Below are 23842 nucleotides of genomic sequence, written 5' to 3' on the forward strand. Positions count from 1 at the left end.
TGAATAAATGTGTAGGAAAATGATGTATTCACTAGATTTTCCAAAAAATATACTATATACACTACAGTGTCACCTGGCGTCGTTTTTGTAAGTCATTTTTATAAAGCCTCCCCACGTGACCTCCTGCGTGTGACGTAACATGGGGGAGAGCGGCCGGTCTACAGTAGTAATAAACATGGATCACAATCAGAGCCGGCCCGACCCATTAAGCGACATAAGCGGCCGCTTAGGGCCCCGCAGCCACTAAGGGGCCCCCTAGCAAAAAATTCTGAAGCCAGCCGTGCCCTATCTAGTTAGGTGCGTGTTCACATGAAAGTTGTGGCATTTGGAGCATTCGACCAATCACAAACATGGAGAAGCGTACTGACAGCGCAGCGTCATAGCCTACTTCCTGAATGAAAAGTCAACTATATAATTAGACACACATATGAAGACGTTAAACTTTAAACATCCATGACTTAAACACTTTATCCAGGATAAGAGCCACATAGCTGCACCTGCAAGTTGAATACAGCTGGTAAAAGAAAAAGTGTTTGAATGCGTACATTAACAGGTTTATGATATCACTGCCCCGTCTAAGACACGAGTGGATCTGACTTTAATTACATTTGACTCGAGTGTTTCGTCAACTTAATGTGTTGCTTAAAATAATACTTCTGCATGCAGTATGTGACACTGTGAGTGTTGCACGGCCAGACACGGCTCAGCTGACTCAGATAAGGAGATATAGCGGACTGTACTTAATGTTACTCTGATCCGGTTACTTATGTTGTGGCAGATATTTAAGTAAGCTTTCTTAACGCTAATGTTATAATAGTCAGATTGCTCTGAAGATGGGAGGTGATATTCTATTAATGTTCACGTTCACACAGTCGGTGATTTTTGCCGGCCGTCTTTCCTGCAACGGCAGCTTTTCTGTATTTCCTTTATCCTGTAATATGACTTGATCGCTTTAAACTCCGCACACTGAGCTCTGATTGGTCAGCAGGCGGTGCTTTCACTGAGTTGATCTCTTAGCCTGGAACCTACCCTGCTCCTGAGCAGGCTAGCCGCTCAGCATAAGTTATCTAGCCCGCTAAAAAGTGAACCAGGTTCGTAGGCCTAGAAATCCCTGAAGTTAGCTCGCTAAACGAAAATCCTGATTCGTAGTATAGGCCCCAGGTTAGCCGCTCAGCATAAGTTACCATGGAGATCTAGCCCGGTAATGCTGTTTAAATAATGTTGGTACAGCACCAATCCAGATCCAATCCTCCACGCAGAAGGAAGCTATCTTGTACACAAGAGAAATTACAGAAGTAAAAGAGACTATTTCTTAGCAAACCATGCGCAAACTATCAGACCATTGTATGGAAAAGACCACTACAGCAGGTGTCTTGACACCTGCTGTAGTGGTCTTTTCCATACAATGGTCTGATAGTTTGCGCATGGTTTGCTAAGAAATAGTCTCTTTTACTTCTGTAATTTCTCTTGTGTACANGATAACTTCACAATTAACTACGTCTGAAAGCAGAAGTCTAGGGCAAATCATTGCAAGTCTCTTAAGTGAGAATGTCACAAAACGATTTAAAGAGAAAAGCAAAATTGTGGAAAAAAAATAAGTTACCTTTGGAAAAAAAAGTAACATTTTGAAGAAAAAAAGAAAAATTCTGAGAAAAAAGTCAAATTCTGAGAAAAAAAGTCAAATTTGAGATGCATTGTGGGACATATAGTTTATTGGCAACGTGCTTCTGTAAATCGGCCTGTAACCGTATAATAAATGTATTATATTTTTTGCAAGCTCTTGTGGGGCCGCATGAAGTGAAGTCACGGGCCGGATTTGGCCCCCGGGCCTTGAGTTTGACACCCCTGAGTCAGATCCTTAGTGTGCCTGAATGTTTGGTCTGCGTTAGCATGCTAACAATAGCAAATGAGTTAACTTTATAGTTTGAGAGAAATAAACAGTGTGTTCAATCTTGTATGCATAGCTTTAAAGGTTTCCTACAGTATCATGCTATTTTTAGGCATATTATGGGTCTCAGATATATAAAAATATACAAAAAACATATCTATGATGTGTTTTGCTCAAAATACCAAACAGATAATTCATTTTAGACATCCTTCATATCCATCTATTTCAGCCCTGTTGGAGAATGTCTGATTCTGAGTCCTTAGCTTGAAAAAAAAAAAAAAGGAGGGGGACCTTGTGCCTGTTCAGAATTCTACCCAGATACAGCTAAATTCTCCCGTGATTAAATGACATATCATGTTCCAAACCACATCAAGGATTATTTCTGAAACAGTATGGAGCTCAAATGCTTTTTCTCTTGCGGGTTTACCACAGGGTGATTTCCTTTTTTAAATGTCCTGCTTTTTTACACATACTCTCTCCGGTACAGGTTAGCTCTGAGTGTTAGCGATGCTTGCTAATCCAAACAAAGACAATATTACACCCAAAACACGTTGCACATTGTATCTGATTGCGACTTTTCTGATAAGGCCGTGGGTGTAAAGCCAGCCCACATTTCCGATATTACTTCATATCGGACGCAAATCTGGATCAGCTCCGTTGTGCCCCCGTTTTTAGAGATTTGGGTACGGAGGAAAAGAGAGAGGGTTTTTGTTATCTGACACTTTGTGAGTCCCCGACACACTGGGAACACATATTTATGTATAAAAGACATCAAAAAGTGCATTGTGCATGATTGGTCCCCTTTAAGTGTCAGTGTGTGAATTCTAAACACGCTTCTGTTGAAGACCACACACCCCATGAACATTTAAGTTCAAATCCCTTTTTCTATGCATTATGGATAATATATTCATAATTCCAGCTAACAGATAATCACACATGCAGAGTGTGTTTAATTAATCATAATAGCAAGGCATATAAAAAGAGCTGGTTGAACATGCAATTCCAACAGTTTTTCACTCATACACTTGTGTTTGATTTTATCTGAAGCCAGCCAGACTGTTTATGTAGTTCTTGCTTGGCTGACTTAGAGCAACACCTTTGGCCAAAGTGCTTTAAAGCAACTTGAGGCCAGAAGGAAACACAACGTTTCTAAAAGTGGCAGTCTCTTTTCTCACTTCATACATTTTAAAGCAATTTCCTCGGCTTTGGAAATGATAGAAATTGAAATTCACCTTCTGCTCCCCCAAAGATATTTGCTCTTTTATTCGTCTTTCTTTTATTCCCAGAACAGCTTGCCTTCCCTTCATAGACACCGGCAGAAATACAGACTTCGAGGGAGTGACAATAAACAAAACACAAAGACCTAGAGAGACTAACAGCGGAAAAACGAAGCAAGCTGATAGTTTCTGGGCTTCTGGGGAGAATCATTAGACTGATATAATATTCAGCATGCTGCTTGGAGCCGAGCCTTTGGCCTGGCTTGAAGCTGTGTAGTGTTGGTCAGTCTTTCTGTGGCTCTTTGGGAGGTCGGCCATTGATCTACAGATATAAGCTGGTACTTTGGATCCAAGCCTCCATCTTCCTTTGGCGCTATCACCACTGTGGGTGGATAAGCCTTGATCTGTTTGCGTGTGTGTGTGTGTGTGTGTGTGTGTGTGTGTGTGTGCGTGCGTGCGTGCGTGCGTGCGTGCGTGCGTGCGTGCGTGCGTGCGTGTGTGTGCAGAAAGATGTGACTATTTGTATGTCCACATATGTCTACACATGTGGAACTGTGGTCTGATCTGTATGATCTCTTTCTATCAAAAGAAAAGAGGGACTGAAGATAAAAAAGATGCAAGGTGAAGAAAAGAGCGAATATTGTGTAACTGACCCTCAGTAGACCCCCAGTGCCAGTAGTTAGCTGTTTTTTTTTTCTGTGAACATTAAAGAAAATGCATGTCGAAACTGTATTATTAGCTTACAGAAAGTCACATCTATAAAAGATGGTAGGAGCAGCATGAGAAAGAACTCGGAAGTTAAAGATGTCTAAACAGACATATGTTGATTATCTGACAGGGTGAACTTGATTTTACCACAGTTCATGTCTTCTATTTCTGGTGTAGAAATGACATAAAGTAGTCTGAAGTCAGTGACTCGGATTTATGAGATGTAATTTGAAAAACTTGAATTGTCTGGCCTCTTTGTGACGGATGTCAACGCCTGCCGTCTTTGTAAAGTGACACAGAGTTTCTCTTTTCACTGCTACTCAACTTAATGACTCAGGCTGTGTAGCTGCCTTTTTAAATATGACTCAGTGACTCAAAAATGAGCATCATTGTCATCATTCTAACTCACATAAGCCTGGAAAACAACTAAGAACAGCAGGTGTTTTACTTCATGTTTCTATTATTGAGACATTGGTTGAAAAAGGTGAATGTACCCTACCAGGGAGAGGGACTTAACGTTTCTAACCAAAATCCATTGCGTGTATCTTCGAGGATAACTCTGGTGGAAAAGTATTAATTGTCGCTTATGCAGTCTTTTGTCTTCCCTTCAATGTGTTACAAACACTGCATTTCCAAGAATCTGCGGCTTTGTGAGGTTCCAATCAACTTCCTGCTTTTAAATAAGCATCCTATTTCTAACAAAACAACATGAAAACATTGCTTCATTGAGCTAGAGCGCTTCAAGAAATTGCCCTTGAAGAGGCCCTTTACTGCAAACATTAATTTGACAAATGAGTTGCAGGTAAAAACTCGGAGGGACTTGATTTGAAATACCCAAGGTTAAAAACAAGTATGTGTATCAGAAGAGGAACGAAATAGGTAATAATGTTTAAACTTTAAAGGGCTCGAGATCTTTTGAAGTTACAGATTATCATTTCAGTACAGACTGAAATACTCATTAACAAGGCGCAGAAGGTGATGAAACTCTCCCCTGTGTTAAATGATATTAGATAAGATTAGGGTGGGAGCTAAATTAAATTCACTCTGGTGTCCTGTGCATTTGGATTAATCCCTTTTTTATGTGCCAGTGGTTTGATATAAATGTAGGCAACACCTTATAGATAATGTATGCTTTTTATGTTGTGCTGCTGGGTTTCTCTTCATTGGCTAATTTCCCTTTCAGGAAGAGGATCAAACCTAATTTAAGACAACCTTTCATTTATGTAATATTGAGGGGGGAGGCAGTAAGATTTCAAACACATTTCAAATCACAGAAAAAGATAAGTTGGCAAATAAATAAACCGATTCAGTTATGGAAGCTGAAGATTGTTCTTTTCATTTTTAATTAACTACACCTTGGACTGTTAGAAAATAACAAACAGATATGCCCACAAATTCTGAGTCATTCTTTAGGAGGATTGGGGACAGTTTCTGTTTGTGTTGAAAAAGGTAAAATCGTATAAAAAATATTATAAAATGAAAGAAAAGTATTCAGTATTTGACAAAATAATTAATACAAGCAGCGAATTTGGACTTATCCTCCGCTGATACCCAAAACAGTGACTCATTGTTCCAGCTCATCTTGGCTGACAAGTTTATATGTGTTTAAACTCAGAGGACACGACATCGTAAAGTTTTAGCATCATCAGATTCTCTTTAAACCACAGAAAAAAAGGGGTTAGGAAAGTAAAGATGGCTAGAAATGAAGGAAGGGGTAGAGCACGGAAGAAAAGAAGGAAAAGTGGAAGAAAGGAAGGAAGGTGGCTAAAAGGAAAGAAGGAAGGTGAGAAATGCAAAAGATTGATCAGGTAAGCCTCTCCATATTTAAGTCCTGCCGGCTGAATTTCAGTCCAAATCTGTCCTTGAGTATGAAGATGACGAGTAGGGGAGCATAAAGTTAAAAGAACAACAATTGTGTGAAAATGCTTTTACTCAGATGACTTGTCTTCTCCACACAAAAACAAACTTTGAGTGTGTATGAATGACAACATGTTTATATCTCCTCATTCTCAAGTCTAATACAACAGAAAATGGGGCCTTCCCTCTGGAGGGATCCTCCCTTTGTTTCGTAAAGCAGTTTTCCAGCCTCCACTGTGTGTCGGGGACGAGGGGTTCAAATGCTGCAGCACAGACCTGCAGTTTGCAGATGTACTATATCTGCCCTACTGTTGATCAAACGCTTAAAGAGCAACTTGCAGGGTTTTTTTTTTACTAGATTTATGCTTAACCTTGCCTGAAAATTACAATTAAAAAAGTCAATGCAGGATTTGATATGTTTTACAAGACATAAGGGCAAGAATTCAGAGGGAAAGGAGCAATTTTGAGCTCTGCTACTAAAAACTGCTTTTTTTTTAGCGTCATATTACGTCACATGGGGGAGCAACTTTCTCGGACTCCTTCTCTGCCCAATCCGCGGTACTAGTTTGTAGTTGGTTTGAGCGGTTGTGATTTAGTGAGCTGCTATTTTTTCGGTAATTTTACATTGCATTTCACCATTTGTAATCATGATCCAGCCTGTCAGGACATCGAGTCCACAGTTTCCCTAACAGGAAAAGGACCGGATCTAGCTTTCGTTCCTGGGTGCGTTGTGCGAGGTGCATCCACCTCCCTGCAGCACATACTCTCCACAGCTGAGGCCTATCAAACAAAACGTTTATCAGGAAACCGTATTACATCTCTCTCTCTCCCCCCCCTTCACTCCTCTCTCTCTCTCTCTCTCTCTCCCCCCTTCGCTCCTCTCTCTCACCCGTCCGGTACACGGCACCGTAAGATGTAGTGTGGAGTTGCATTAGGTAACGCTGTGGTGGCTGTACTGCTCCAGCCGTCTCCTTTGTGTTTGTTTGTTTCCCCCTGTCTGTGTTGTTAAGTACCAGCCGTATCTCGTGTCTCCCCTCCGGTACACAGCACCGTAGTGTGGAGTTGCATTAGGTAACGCGAGATATGGCTGATACTTGCGCATTCGATTCTGTTATGGATCAGTATCAACAGTCCTGCCAGTAACGTTACTATATTATAAATGCTACTTTAGTTATAGCCTGATATATGATAGCTAACTTTACAATGTTGTGATGTGACCGACGTTAGCTAACAGCTGTCTGTAGCTAACGCCGGTCACTCACCAAGACAGCTGCCCTGTTCTCCACTGGTTCTCCTCACACCACAGCTCCATTTTTCTCCAATGGCCGTTATTTCTTCTAATCCTTGGCTGCTCCTGGTCTCTTGGACGCCTAGCAGGCTCATAATTATAATCATATGCATTCGAATATATATTTTCAACCTCTTCAAAACTAGCATTGTGATCCATGTTTATTCATACGTTAGACCGGCCGCTCCCCCCCATGTGACGTCACACGCGGGAGGTGCGGAGGCTTTTTTATGCGGAAGTAAAAATGTGTCTTACTAAACGAAGCCAGATTTTCCACTGTAGTGTATATTTTCTGTATATTTTTTTGAAATCTATGTATTCATCATTTTTCCTACACATGTATTCACTGGTGTCTCTAAGCCTGCAGTTGCTCTTTAAAGCTTTTGCTCCATCCAGAATACTTGCCAGCAGTGTGAACCTGAATGTGGTACCCCAAAGTTTTATGTTAGAAATGATAGTTATTGGTCAGCGCACATAGTATAACCACTATTTTCACCCCATACATGGGAAAATATCTATATGTATATATGACCTAGACTTGGGGGGTATGACGGTATTACGGTATACCAGGGTTATTTCGAATCCCGCACTGACACTGCACAGAGATGGTGACAGGGGACGACATTGGTTGTAATCTACAGCACGCGCCAGCAGAGGGCAGGGGAGGGCAGTCCGTTCTTTCCCGCTGCTCAGAGTCAGCACACGCAGAGCTGGTTGTCTACCACAGGAGGACGCAATCGGATACGGTGGGGAAACCCGCTTCAGTTGTGGAAAGTAAATGGACACCGTTTACCGTTGCTGTCCATGGTGGCCCGCAAAATACCTCTGCATATTGGTCCGAAGTGCAGCGTCTGAGCGTATTTTCAGCACCGCAGGGAACCGGTGAAACCAAACCGCACCAAATAAAGCCAGACAAAGTAATATGCTTGCTTTTAGCAAAGAACTAGATGAGGTCCGCGAGGATAGATTGCGCCAAATGTGGAAATTGATTTGCCTTTTCATTATTCGGCTACAATCCACAACACAATGCTGCTATGATAGGCCTTACATTTTTTGTTGCAAGTTAATTCAAGCACTTATATCTCTCGGCGGCAAAACCGGCCAGACCACGAGCCAAAGTTAACGACTGTCCCCAACTTATTCGAACGCACAATTAATTCTCAACAGATATGTACGCCTAGTTATATCACATATATTCATTCAACATCAGTATGAGAACAAATTCTAACATCCATTAGATACCTTATGTTCAACTCACATTAGCTACATAACCGACCACACAAGACCGTCCAAACACCAAACACGTACAGATATCATATAGCCGCCTAAAAGGTGCATTACCTTATATCTGACATCAGGGCTAAACGACTCTCCAGTTCTCCAGCCTAATCTTATGCAACAAACTATAACATTAGCCAACGCCCTACTCTTCTTCCAGAAAATTGCTTGTTTAGCACAAAAGTGCCACATTATAGTACTATTTGCCTTCTTAAACATAGGCACAAAGTATATATATACCTCTCAAGTCTGAGCACATTCCTGAACGATGTGATGATTGATCCATGGGAAGTAAAATTTCACACAGAATCCAACAAGTCACCAACCAATCATGCTTAAATAGAATATAGAACAAGAAATCCAGAGCGTGCAAATCTTAATAAACGATATTAAAGCACCTCTTTATACGACACCCTATTCACATTCCATATTAAGGAGACCTCATCGCTATACCTCTATGACAGTTCTAAACCGGTATCTCAAACAACTTAACTCTCACATCGGATAAGGATCCTGTAACGCTAAGCAAACCTTAAAAAAACCAGAGTGCAGACAGATAGCTGAAAGCCATTCACCTGCATCAATAAAATTCAACCTCTCTAGTGAACACACAGTACAGCCTCTCATGCACCGCTAAGAAAACCCTAGCTTTGTTGTACAATGTCCGGATCTCTCGTAGGCTCATTCATCTCAGATCACACATCTCAGATATACCATTAGAAACAATGTAATATGACCAATACATACAGAAAACATGATTGCGCAAACTAAATATGAAACTACTGAATCAAATATATATACATACAATTGCCATACCGCTGAGCTTGTCAAGCGGGCTGACAAGTACATAAAAAATAAATCAGGAGCTTCCCTTGCAACAACAATGACCCAGAGAGTTAAATTGGGCTGGGCAGATACGGGCTAAAGCACCGGACAACTAAGGAACGATCGCTACTGACGTCAATATACCCTCAACACAATTCGTCCAAATAAAACACTGACAAATTTCGCAAGACAATAACCAACAACCGAAATATATATGTAAGACTTTTCTCTTTCTTAATATAGACTATCAACTATCAGTGGTACCGATATGTGTACGCGACATCCTCTACAAAATAGCAAATCCTCTGTGACCCCGAGCAATAACTCACGCTCTCTGCGCCTATGACGGACTCCACCAATGGTCCCACTAGGATCTGCAATCACAGGTATAAAACCGACAGACTACAAAAAAAAACCGTCTTTATAACCGCTCTCAACCGCATTCCGCAATACCGCCGACACATAATGTGAGGCCGTTCACTACAACCAGCTAGACCCGCATAACAAATGAGAGCTGTAACCAAAGATACAATTCTCGACCACCTGTTACAAGTGGCAGCTAGCTGACAGCACACAACCATACATATACAATCAAAAGCAAAACCGTAAAAGACCGCGAAAAGCAATTCATGTTGCCATGGTTGCCTCTGTTTATCTCCCTGACCAAAGAGTATGCTCGACAGAAATGTTCTCACTGCGGTAATATTTCAGTATACGTCCAAACCGCGTGAAAAAAAACTCTCCCCCGCCAACACCCTCTCCCAACAAGCGCGGACGATGAAAAACCGTTACTGCAACAGGCAAGCAGTCCCGTAAAAAAAAATGTTCCGCCGCCTACCTCTACAAGCTAACTAAGTACTAAAAACAGTTTACAGCAATCTCACAGTACCAAAAATTCAGAAATAAGTGTACCACAGAGGTCCACGCACTTCACTGCCCTTGTTAATTATTGATGCTTGAAACCAAAAATTGAACGAACTCGTTTCATTCTGACATTCATAATATATAATCATTTTATAAAACAGTGCCAGTCCATCTCTTTTCCTCCTCCTCTTCTAGCACAAGCCCATGCGAAGCAGCATGAGAGACCGTGACTGAGACAACAAAGAGAGGGAGGCGAGCATCTGAATTCAATCGTTATGCAGACACATTACAAACTCTACTATAGAGGAAACACCCGTTACACACGGAGCCGTCTAAAAAGCAGCTGGACCGCCATGAGCGATAATAGACGATAAAATTGCTCAAAGAGTCCACTCAGCCCACTGTAGACCTCCCGCGCCAACAGAAGCGGACCAGCAGTACAACGAACAAAACTTAAAATAAGAAGCAGCATTTTACGGCGCTGACTAATGCAATGAGCCGTTCCATTCCTATGACAAGAGCGGTTTCAACAACCGACACTGTTCGTCACAGATAAAATACCCAAAGGCCGGATCGCACGCCCCAAACATCACTGTCAGGTGTCGTTGGCATGACTGGAGCTTCTTAATACCTTGAGAAAATGCCGTTTATCAACTCCTCTTTAAATAGTCCCTTAATTTTCGCTGAAATTGATCTTTATAACTTTAATACTTTTTAAACCCGCGGACACCCTGACAAGTTATCTGAAACATATCTAGCAAGGTATGCAACGTTGTCGCTTTCTACCTNCTCACTTAAGAGACTTGCAATGATTTGCCCTAGACTTCTGCTTTCAGACGTAGTTAATTATGAAGTTATTACCCTATCCGATAACAATCCAATGCAGAGGCAATAATGGAATATAATACATTATTTTATATATTACACATTTATATATGTATTTTTATATAGTCTTGAAGTTACAACCGGCCCTTTGAGTGCAACCATAATGCAAATGTGGCCCGCGATGAAATTGAGTTTGACACCCCTGATCTGACTAGTTCTTACTCATATGAAAGCATCTGAGAATGGTTTTGACTTTTAGAAGAATAATCTTGGCAGGCCAGCATGGTGTTATAAGAGTAGCAGTGCTCTCTTGGGGACTTCTTGGTGTGTAACCAGTATGTGAGAGAGTCAGTGAGTGACAGTGGATGTGCTGCACTCAGCCAAAAAGGTGTTGGCTGAGGAGGAGAACAGAGCAGAGAAGAAATGCACAGTGTAGGAATCAGTGTGTCTCTTCCATTGAGCTAGAAAAGCTCAATGGAAGAGACAATATACAAAAAATGTCATCTGTGCAAATGAATTTTACGCACACTTTAGTTGAGGGATAAATGATAAATGGAAACACCTTTGCCCTTATATGTTCTGATATCAATAGCTCAGCTGTTTCCGTTTATTTTTTTGGATGACCCTTGCTGCATGAATCACAATCATTGTTTAACTTTGTCATTGTCATTAAAGATAGACAATATTAGGCTCAATTGAAACCAATTCATGAAGAACTCTCCATTTTCCTCGCGTAGATAGGTGAGATGAGTGAACTCTACTTCTCTGTTTTCTGGCAGATTACATCCATGCGTAAAGCCTAGCTTGCCTATGTCTCCAACTTCTCACAAAACTACGCTCTTCCTCAGTCTAGTTTATTCTCCAAAAAACTGTTGATGGACTCTATCATTATGTCGATAGGTTTGCACTACGATAATTGCGTTCATGTTATTCAACTTCAAAAGAAGGCTACGAAATTGCAAGACTATTTTGAAAAAGCAAAAGGAGAAACCAGAGAAGCCCTGGGATGAAAATAACCCTGAATCAACAGACACACCAGGCCAACTGCACAAACAGATCCTCGCTAATTTGGAGACACAGCTCCTTTGATTTTTTTTCAGCCAAAGCGAGGCATCGATTGTAGTTTAAACGGCTAGTGGTTTAGATTTCGTCTGCCTTTAAATGAGTAGTCACTGAGAAGTTCCCCACTGGTAAATATTAAATGAGACATTTCGTGAGTGAAGCCAAAGGCTGTGGCACAGTTCACACGGGGAGAGTCATTACTCAAGCAAATGTCACTCCCTACAGGCAAACAACTCATCTTTTTACTTTGAGTCAACTATCATCAGGCTGCTTGCAACCCTTAAGGCCCTGACACACCAAACTGAGACCAAAGAACACGTCCCGACGGAACACGACTGTTGTGTCGCCTCACGTCTCCTGCTTCTTGGCCAATAGTCGCACTGGAACACACCGCAAAGACTTTAGCCGACAGCCAAGTAGCACGTACGAACTGCGCATGCGTGAGTGGCAATAACTCTCCTTACCAGCAGGCAGCGGTAGTGTGTATTCGTCATTCAAAAGAGGCAACAACCGGAAGACAGAGAAGAAGAACAGACTCCGTGATATAAACAAACAGCAAATAACGTGTGCGTTCCATTTTCACTCTCGTCCATCGAAAACATGTCTTATGCGGTACTGGAGCTATCAGCCATTGGAGTGTTGGTTGCGGAAGACATTCTTCGTGCCTTCTTAAAGCGTTTGTTTATGTCCCTCACTTCCGTTTCGCTTCTCATGCACTGATTCGCTAGCTGAACAGCCAATCAGAGTGATTTATTTGGCCCGACTGCCCGACCCGACGCATGGTGCGTCGGCCATGAAAGGCCAAATAAGGCGTGTCACGGCCGATGGTGCGGGACACACCAAATTGAGTTTGTGCGACAGGGCACGCTTCGTCATCCGACTAACGAAAACGGCCGATTTCGGCCTGGTGTCTCAGGGCCTTTAGTATTTTGACTCTCCCTTTCTTCTTTATGTCTCTTCCACTGATTCAATCTTTGCGAATCTCTGTAACCCATCTCTGTGTGAAACCATTTCTTATCTAGCTGAAATGAGTTGGAGCATTGTGTCTGTCTTGGCGGCTGACTGTCAGGTTTCTCAAACAGTCTACCGATGTTTGACAACCTCAGCGTTGCATCATTCCTCTCACTCTCTTTATTTCTTCGCCTCAAGTCCCCATTAAAATATGCATGACTTTGAGTTTGCGTTACAGCTGTGAAGTCTACGGGATCAACCAAATCAAAGTAAATCCTTATGAGAAACATGCAGGATAAACCAGTGATTAGAAGGCCAAGCATGTGATTGTCTGGGAGAGAGGCGGCCCAACCCACAGTTAGCCAGCAGTGCTTATTCTGCAAGGACCGCTCCGCTACATAATCCCACCATGTTTGTCAACCCCTCCAGCCCCACATATATCATCTTCAACTCCGATTGCAGGAGTAAACAGTGTTGCTCAAGTTGGAGTTGAAGTGTTGCCTGGAGATGTTAACAACAGTGTGATAAGTAAAGGATTTGCAGGAGCTGTTCCAAAAAAATATGTCCCCACCGACAAGTGAGCCCTAGTATTTTTTTGTTTTTAAAAGTAGCTGGATTGCATTTGGCTTCAACAAAACTGTGAGAAAATTCTCAATTGGAATCCAGATTGTTCTGATGGTAGTCTTAAAGTGACAATGCTGATGTGTGATCAAGCTGTACTCATTTACATCTTTATTTGCCTATATTTGACATTTCTTTTTAGTTCAGTACAGTATGTGATGGTTGTAATTGTGGTCAAATCAAGTTTAGATAATTTTTATACCGTGAAATAAAATTGAAACGTTGACTTAAATGTTATTTTAGTCTTTATTATTTACCTACCTTTATATTGTTTTATTTATTGTATAGGTCTTAATCTTTTTCTTTGTATTTCTGTTGTACCTATATGTTCACTTTGTGTTATGGGGTTTTATATTTTATATTGTTACATCTTTTAGAGAGAAACCATTATTTATTTAAATTTTATTTGTATTATCATACATTTTACCACTATTTATCTCGATAGTATGTGTCTATTAACCTGATAAAATGTTATATTTTTCTGCATGTACCTTTATAGTTCTTAACAGAAAATCTGAGGGGAATTTCTTGTTGTTTGTTTTTAACTTGGGTCATTTTGTAAAGCACTTTGAGCTGCATGTGTTGTATGAAAAGTGCTATATAATTTAAGCTTTATTATTATTATTATTATTATTAAATACATGTATTATAAGTTACTCATAATTGTATACGGTTAGTTCTAAAAAAATAATATTAAGTTTAAATAATGAATAATTGGTTCAACGTAATACTTTTGCTTTCTCCTTACCTAATACAATTATTTGGAAACTGTTGACATAATACATTTAATTAAAGTCAATGTTTAATTTGTTCAGTGTATGTCGTAAAATAAAATATGGGAGCCCATGTACTGGGTGGGGGTCGGACCCCAAGGGCAGGCCCAGGCTCGAATCCGGTTTGGGACAATTTGCCATATGTCATCTCCTCTGACTCCCAGTTTCAACTCTGTTCCTAAAATAAAGGCACTGGTTGCCCGTAAAAATCTTAAAACATAAGGAGGCGTGTGGCGCAGTGGAATAGTAGTGGTTCGGATCAGGGGATCACAGGTTCAAACCCCACTGCAGTCAGCATGTCGTTGTGTCCCTGGGCAAGACACTTCACCCCAAATTGCTCCTGTGGGGATTGTCCACAGTACTGAGTATGTAAGTAGCTTTGGATGAAAGTGTCTAACAAGTAACATGTAATGTAATAATAGTCAAATCCCTATAATATTGATTATACTTATTGGTAAGAACACATATTTATGAGCAACCATTCATTATGGTGGATGTTATACGAGTGTTAAGCACATCAATTATCACTGGTGTTACAGTATGTCAACTCAGTTTCAGTTTGATTTATAATTCAAAATATATTTGATTATCTTTGGAAGAATCATGGCGAAAAAGTCACTTCCTCATCATTTCTTGTTGGAAGGTTTGTTCATGTTCACCAACTTCAAGGTTCCCTTCTTTCTCCCACACTATTTGTTGAATTTTTCTTTTCAAAAGACTGTTCAAACATGCGTTTTTGCTTCGCTCTGCATAACCAAAGTTGAATGTGTGTCTATTTTAATGGTGAGCACCTGATTATTTTTCAGACTATGATTAGTGTAAATTCAAAAACGTCAGCTTCCCTTAGTTTTAGCCACATGTGTTACTAACGAGCTACAGCAGCAAAAAAATTCCTTTTTTATCTTTGTTAAAAATAACTAAAAAGTAATTGTGAACCGTCATGTGCAATTGTCTAATAAGCCAGAGAATGGATTCGTCCTCCAAAGGTAATATACTGTAGAAACTTCATTTAAAAACAGTCAGAATCTCACAACTGAAATGAGATAGTTTTAAAATCTTTGGGATGTTTTTTGATATTTTATTCTGGGTAATTTATGCCTGAATCAAATGAAAAGAGTTATTCAGTCTTGTCTCTTGCATCCGAAAAACATCTTTGAGTGATTTGGAATATTTTCTTGCTTTTTCATATTCTTATTTAGTCCCAGCCATGAAGGTTGTTAGCCATCTGCAGCTGATTCACAGTGCAGCAGACTAATGAGGATGGCTCAGAAAAGTGGTTAGGATGCCCAAATTGTAGATACAACTTCCTCAATTGAAGCGAAAAACTTTAATACTTGCATGATGGATATGTTCTTACCATGGGGAAAAAACAACCCATCCCTGCAATTTGGCGGGAGGCTTCTTCTACATTGGCTGGCAAACCTGCCTTTACCAGGCTGATGATCGGCACAAATGTGCTGAACCAAAATTGTTTTCATGTCTGCTCCATGGGTAGAAATCAACAGCGTGTGTTGCTTCATAGATTTTTTTTCCTGCCCTGTTGTGAATCAGTCAAGCTCAAAGACCGACTGTGAGCCTTGATCAATCAATGTGGATACGGATAATAAGCTCAAAACCCATATACAGCGGGATATTTGTGTCAGTTAAAAAGCTGTCTATGCATATTAGGCTTCATTCAATGCGACATCAATAGACTTGTAGCGTAAAAAAAAAAATGGGCGCGGGGGGGTCCCGTGAGACGCGGACTGTCAGTTTCTCTCTAGCTCAACCTCAAGCAACTGAAGCTTTTTTGTTTTATTTTGCTCCATACGCCCTTGAGCATAACATGACAGTCAATGAAAACTACTACAATGTAATAACTCAAAATGAAAATAAAAGTGTGGTTATGACGTTGAGATCAGGGTGTATCAGGTATCTACTCAGCATTTTTGTATGAGATCGAGCGGTATCTTTATAAAGGGTGAAACATCTTAGAATGTTGGATACACTCTCTTCAGTACCTACCACGCATATTTCTAATGCTCTCAGTAGTCCTATCACTCTACCAGACATGGAGCACCACTCTCTCGGGAGAACACCACTCCAGCTCCCTTTATTCCCTCGGTCGCCCTTATAAAAAGCCCACAAGACTTTCATAAGTTCAAAGCAACGAGAGAAAAAGAAACCGAAGAAACCTCTGACCCTGTCGATACTCAAAGTCCTGGAGGCATGTGTCACTCTGAATGGTACGCAGCATTCAAGGAGCCTCTGCCAGGCCGCGAGATGACAAAATTCCCTCTGGGACGTAGCCTTTTCCAAAAGGCAGATGGACAGAGCAAAAAATAAAAATAAAGAGAGGCAGCAGGGAAACGCAACGGCAATACACGACTGCCGCTGTCGAATAAATTCATCAGTTGACTCAAATTCAAGAGGGGAAAAGTGATGAAAAATCAATATGGTAGAAAAATACAAGGATTTAAATGACTTGCTGCGGGTAACTGGCGATTGCTTTGTGGTGGCAGAGCCCAATAGAGAGTGGTATCTAAATAGTGAACACTCTCCCCGGGCCACCGATGACTAATTACTTATGAATGAGGGGATGAGAAAAGGCTGTGCTTTCAAAGTAAACGCTGGTGAGCACGGAAGATCCCACCGAGCAAACAGAAAGAGGGAGATGGGTAAAGAAGGGCAGGGTACAATGAGACAGTTTTCATTTTAAAATATGAGTCTACCTAATATTTAAAGATAAAAAGCCAAGGAGGTTTTTTTTTTATACTGCACAAAGAAAGGGAACATGTCAAGCTTAAGAAAAGATGGGAATATGAAAGAAAAAAGGAGAAAGGGCATATAGAGAGAGAGGGAGGGAAAGGTTAAATAACACAAGGAAGGGAGAGAAACCAAGGCAGAGTGGCAGACGAAATACAAGGAGAGGTACAGATAAGTACAGACACGGAAATGGAAAAAAAGAGACATACTGGGTGACCTTTTCCAATAACTGATTCCCAGAGTAGTGCAGTCAAGATAAGGCTAATACACTGGGGAGAACATCTTTATTCCAACCTTTTCTCCTGCTGATATTCCAGCAAACATTGGCCAACAACAAACAGCCAAAGTACAGGACCTGTAAACCTGAACCGTGTTAAGGATCACAAACAGCTGACACGAAGCACTGCATCATGTCCTAAAAACTCCAAGCCGGGCTCAGTTAAGTTTTTATTTATAGTCCAAACTCTCAACCTGCTGCCTTCACAATCTAAACACCCTGAATAACAAGTTGCTGACTGTTTGGGACACAGCGTGAAGAATCCCATACTTATACCTTCACACTCTCAGATATTAGCAATTCATTTGCATTCATCAGCAACACTGCCCCCGGGGGGCTCTGTGGGAATATGTTGGATTGTTTAGTCACATTTACAATACAGCTGGGGCAATTTATCTTTTGAAAAGCCTGTTAATTTGTTCAGGAGGAAATGGTGTTTTCATTTGCATGTTGAATAAGGAGTAGCTGGAGAAGCGTTTTCTAACCTGTTACGCCACTCTCCGTGGCTAATGAGGCAGGGAGCAGAGAATTAGTGACTCCGCCGGGAGCCTTTAGCATGACAAACACAGCATGACTTCTCAGTTAGCTCGAGGCAGGTCCAGGCTATGGACGAGTGCGAGTGTTGGCATATCTGTGTGCACACATGCGAGTGTATGTGTGTGCATATTCATGACTCTGTCTGTGTTTTTCCAGCGGCTGAGGTCAAAAGCCTGCAATTACATTCACAATAATTAGATTAGTTTGGAGAAGATCAAATACAACCCATTAAACAATCAGACGAGAGAGAAAATGGGCATTTAAATAGCTCTGCGGTTAATTGTTCTGATATTGCTGTGAGGTAAAGGCGCTGTCTGGGCATTGGTTTGTAGGATAACTTGAGGATACATATTAAATGTTATCACTCACATATGTTACGCCTCATGAGGCACATCAATTATTCCTACTTGATATTACAGCTTGCACCGTAGAGCGTTGGAAGTAATGCGATGCATGATTTTATAAACTCACGCTGTTGATATCCTAGCATGAGTCAAGGCATATTTTGATTCTTGACAGTTGATTGAAGATAATGAAAAGTGCAGCAGCTCCGAGTGAAGCCCGTCAACGAAAAGTCACATTTTATGATTTCTAAGAACTTGTGTATTTAAAAGCAGAAAAACCAATATTGATAAGGGACACATTCATTTGTGTGTATTTCTCTATGTGTTTCCATGGTACCATGTGGAAAAAAGATGGGCCAGTCATTATGTAGCCTTTTTTGTCATATTGAAGGTTTCAGTGTTTTTGTTTCACAGCAACCTTCTTCTTTATTTCGGTCATCGGTCTCATCAGATAAAACCCTTATGGGACTTTTGGAGGTTAACAGGAAGCTCTTTCTTTTATGCTACAACATTGAACATTAGTGCATAACATGTTTTTTATTAACTGAAATGAAAATAGTTGATTTACTGTTACAAAACTATTTTGTTCACCACCACTAGCCCTGCTCTGTCTAAAAAAGGACCGATTTGCATTCAAAGCACATGTTAGACTTCCGCTAAGGATTTAAAGACTGAAATATTAAACCGTGACCCAAATGATGGATGGGTAATCCAACGAAATCTAATGTTAGTGTGCATGTAAGCCTGCTGATTGTATATGGTGCGCTCAAACAGACAAACTCAGCAGACTAATACGTTATCCTGATTTTTAAATTGGGAAGTATATTAGCCCTTGGAGATACTGTATACTTTACATAATCAGTTTGACATTGGCAAAAAGAAATAAAAAGAAGTCTCACTTTATATTTTGCTGATAGTATTGAATAAAGTGTATAAAGAGCTTGACAAATTCAAGGTGTTTTATGCTTGTAAATGCACCTAATCCTATCTCAATTAATGAATGAAGAGGATTTTACACCTCATTATTTCCCCAAAGTCCAAAAGAGTTTTGCAATCCTATCAAAACAATGCTGAAAATAATGAAACATCTTCAATTGAGAGGAAAGAAAGTTACATGTTAAGCCTTGGAAAACAGGAGGGCATCCCCCTCCTGTTTTCCAAGGCTTAACATGTGGAGGATAATGTAAAGACGAGAGAAACTCTAGAGAACATAAATCGTTAAAGATGCCTTAACCACTGGGAGAAACTCACCAGGGTTACTTTTAAAGTAAAACGTCCATCAACACATCCACGCCGTTAAACAAACACTCACAGACAGTATACCAACACACGCAGCGTTCAACACATCAAGTGAAAGGATCCACAGCCCCCACCTTCTGTAATCACAGTTTGTATTCACACCATCATCATGGGAATTATAAAGACCTGAAAGTAAAGTTTTTCTATTATCAGGGAATCTAACAACTGAGATGAAAAGACATTGATCCACAGGTTTAACCTTGCAACATAAAAGCAAGGCACAACAAAACTGACGCAAGAACAGCAATCAGCGTCCGTACGTTCAGTTACAGACTTTGCTAAGCTAGCAATCAAGTAGTGTAAAGTAGCCTGTGATTTTCACACTTTGAAGTCTAATCTTTTGGTCACTAATGAGGTATTTCGGTTGAATTTAAAGTCTGCGCTATCCCAACGGAAAAACATAAAAAATATGAACTTCTAAATGATCAGGGTGCTGGTGCAAAAAAGGCCCTGTAAGAAGAAATACCGCCTGCCTTTAAAGTTCCCATATCCACACATGCTGACAAATGTGATAAACACACACTGGGAGTGCTAATACTTCATGGGAGTTCATCATCGCTGGAGTGAGACGAAAAGCAATGAGGCTTTTTGGCAGATTTCCTGCTCACCCGGGGTTGACAAATTGCCAGGGCTCTCTGTCACAGCTCCACTTTGAGGCTGCTAACTGTTTCATCTGCCATGAGTTAGATCTCAGGCATAAAAGTAGGCCGTTGAATGCATATTCCGCACACCTTCATTTGCATCACACAACACGGAGCAATTACAGTCACTTGAATGGTAATTTGTACGAGACAAAGCTCAATGAATCAATAACTACTTTTGATGCTGATGTGTGGAATCACCTCAGATACAAATTTGACTCAGACAAGCAATTTTGAAGGTGAGTAACGAAAACAATCATCCTGAATAGCACAAGGGTGTTATTAAGGTGTTATCCAGTCAAAAGAATCCCCTGCCGATGCTGTTTGGAAGGTGTTAGCCGCTATAATCTTTCTCTCCAAAATGACTTGTAAGGTCACAATCAACACAAACAAACACTTGAAACGCTTATTCCATAGCAATTAAAGAAAACAACATTTTATCTGTAGCCGCTACTAACAACTTTCTAAAGAGAAGCCTATTAGCTACATGTGTTTATTAAAAGTTTTTTTCAGATAATGTTATGAGTAAGCAAGATAAATAATACAAGATCACATTCTGTAAACATGAACTCCTAACTGTAATCATAAAAATATACCATAAATTAACTATTTTTAAACTTTGCTCTCAGTTTTATGCTTTTTTATTAACTTTAACATCACTGCAATTGCTCGTGCTTTGAATGTCCAGAATACTTTGAAATGAGCACCAATTATTTGTCATTGAAATAATGTTGTTTCACAAAAGAAAATATGTCTGCCATCTCAAATTAGCATTTACTTGGCATTGGCAAAGGCAAAGCAGGAAAAGGATCTGAGAGTGTTGTCTGGCTTTGTTTCCCTACACATTAAAGCCAGGTAATTGATTAAATGATGGCTCTCTTGGTTGGTCTCATTAATATTTCTTTCATTTGTCAAATTTAGATTTAGATTTAGAGTAGAAGAATGACCCAGATAAAAATGCTTGTTGACGTAACTAATGCTGGCCAGTTGACTAGCGGTGTCATGGCAACATTGTGAACAGAAGTCTGGTGTGGCAAATCAAAAGCTTATCATGTGCACATTTTTCTAATCTCAAATGCCAGAGATTAATCCCCGGTTTTGCCAACGGCAGATTATTTTTGATTTAACAAGCTGTTATAAGTAATTTCTCCCAGCCACCACAGTAAATACATGATGGGACTACAACTGTGTTGCCTACAAACTGTGAAATGTATTTCACAAACCTAGAGGCTGTAAATTAGTTATACCCTGTATGAATCATTTTAATTTATGACAAACAATGACTAAGAATATCCTTCTATTTACTGTAATGCCTCATCATTTCTAAAAACACAAGTGACATGTATAATGTAAATGTTGTCTTGCATTTTCAGATATATGGCTGTAGTGATATCCATCCCTGCCTCCAAAGGTCTACCGATTCTTTCTTTTTTAACTCCTTGACGCCTGATGGTGGCTGTTTAAATGAGTTTGGATAATATTATTAGCAGAGGTGGCAAAAGTACACACGTCCTTAACTCAATTAGAAGTACAGATACTCATGTTTAATAATACTCTGGTAAAAGTAGAAGTACTGACTAAACTTCTATACTCAAGTATAAGTAAAGAAGTATGGACTTCGAAATGTACTCAAGTAAAAAGTACCCATAACTACCAACTGTTTTAAAGAGTAACTGACCTCCCTTTATATTAATAGAACAATAATCGAGCCGAGTTCTCATTGGGCCCTCTTCTTTAGAGAAGACCAGGAAATGATGGATACACGGATCGTGTTAAAATCAATAGGCACGCAATGACTCTAAATAATAATGATCACGCCACCAAACACAGATTAAAACTAAAGTAACGAGCCTGTTTTTAAAATGTAAGAAGTAAAAGTAAAAAATCGTCAGAAAAGTAAGTAGTGGAGTAAAGTACTGATACCAGAAAAATGTACTTAAGTGCAGTAACGAAGTATTTGTACTCCACTACTTCCCACCTCTGATTAGTAGAGCGGCACATTGAACAGTGTTCTCTAAGGAGGAGGTTGACTCACCTGAGGGTGAATATTGGCACTAAGGACAGCGTAGACAGAGCCAGAAAAGTAGAGACTGTTTCCCGTTGCCGGATGGGTTTGGAGGGCGACATCACCACAAAGTTATTGTCCAGCTTCAGCTCGGACAGCGGCTGAAACAGCCTGACGCTGCCGATGCGCTGCATGGGGGTGTGCCCTGCGTAATAGCCCATCGGCCTCTGCTGGTCTGGGCGCACAGAGCTGCCCTTCCTTGAATCCTCCAAGTTGCAGTCTCCGTTGCCCGTGGTTTGAACCATGTAGTAGAGCTCCACAGGCGTTCCCTGGGCTTGCTCCGAGACCCTCTGCCTGCCCGGTCTCACTGTGGGCAGGCTGAACCAGCTGGCGAGGGGCTCGAGCTCGGCCACGCATATCCCCAGCTCACCTTTTAGCCTGCATGTCCCGCGCACCTCTTGAGTCTCGTGGAAGGCGAACATCCTGACGCAGGGCAGCTTGTGGATGGCGCTGTAATCATCCCAGTCCCTCCCCGCGATGTAGAACAACACTTGGACCTTTGGCCAACTGGGGTGAATCCTGTCGCTGATGATATAGGTGTGGACCTTCCAGTTGAATGTGAAGAGAGGCGGCGATGATGATGATGCTGATGTTGGTGCTGATGATGTATCGAAGGTTGGGGGGTTGAAGGGCCCCGGCAGCGTCTGCAGCAGATCCAGAGGGACCGGCTGCTGGACAGACAGCGGCCCGTAGCTAGCGTTGACAAACGGCATCTGCCGGGCCTGGTGGATGAAGAAAGACTCGGTGCGAGCCTGCAGGCTGGAGTTCCTCATTAAGTCCTGGTTGGCCTCCTGTAGGAAGAATGCCGACTCCGCGTTGAAGATCTGGTAGTTGACAGGCAGATAGATTGGCGTGGGGCCGTACCTCTGAAGACCCTCCAGGATCACCTTGCTATCCACCACTGAAACAAAGAGAGGAGAAGGAAATGTTATCTCACCGCTAACCTTAGTTGCAACAACTGAGGTAAAAGCATCTGGAGTAATCCATTTCTGGTCATGCTTCACGGAACTTATTGTTGAAGATGCTTTGTCTAAACCCTATCAGCAAAACCTGAGCCAGGTGTGAAATCAAAGAGCAGAATGAGCAAAATTGGAGAAAATAATTCAGGAGCTGGATGGCAGCATTTCACATTTAAAAAAACATTTGCATGCATTGCCTGAAGCAATCATATCTACAGTCGGTTCTAGCGGTGAATGTTAAATGGTTTGTTGGAGGCATTCCGAATGCTATCACCTTCATGAGCCGCTGCTCTTATTTCAAATAATTTGTTTGAACACTTGCGTCTTTCTGAGTCTCTTGCTCATCAGTGTTGCCCACGTTCCCTCCAACTCTCAAACCTTTTCATTGTGACAATCTGTTTATCTCTTCATTAATTTCTCTGTCCTTGCATTTGCTTTCCTCTTTTGACTTGATCTCCTTTTTCCTTCATGAATCCCTTCCTCTGCTTTTCCAATCTCCTCTTATTAGGGATGCAAAATCTGACTGTCTCGGTCCTCATACCTTTGTCCATTGGCCGACACCAAGTACTGATATAAATGTTAATTTAATAAGCTTTATGCCTTACTGTGAGAAAGTGACTGGCATCTTGACTTAAACATTGATTTCCTAACTAAATGCAACAAACTAATAAACAGATACAAATGTACTGAATTATGTATATATCGTGCACCAGCAAATTGGTTAAAAAAATCTATAAAATAAACAAGAACTACATTCAAGTTCAAACCTTTTACAATGTTCCTTAAAGGTGGGGTATGTCATTTTGGAGAAACCAGCT

General features: G+C 40.8%; 1 protein-coding gene across 1 annotated transcript in view; it reads right to left on the minus strand.

The window, feature by feature from the left end:
* Positions 1–23842, minus strand: part of LOC104960028 (transmembrane protein 132C-like) — a 93054-nt gene that overhangs the window by 23046 nt on the left and 46166 nt on the right. Inside the window, exon 3 of the mRNA XM_010787968.1 lies at positions 22036–22966. Coding sequence (XP_010786270.1) covers positions 22036–22966 — 931 coding nt within the window. The remainder of the gene's footprint in view (positions 1–22035; positions 22967–23842) is intronic.

Source organism: Notothenia coriiceps, unplaced genomic scaffold (genome assembly GCF_000735185.1).
Source record: "Notothenia coriiceps isolate Sejong01 unplaced genomic scaffold, NC01 NC01_scaffold00031493, whole genome shotgun sequence".
Lineage (NCBI taxonomy): Eukaryota > Metazoa > Chordata > Actinopteri > Perciformes > Nototheniidae > Notothenia > Notothenia coriiceps.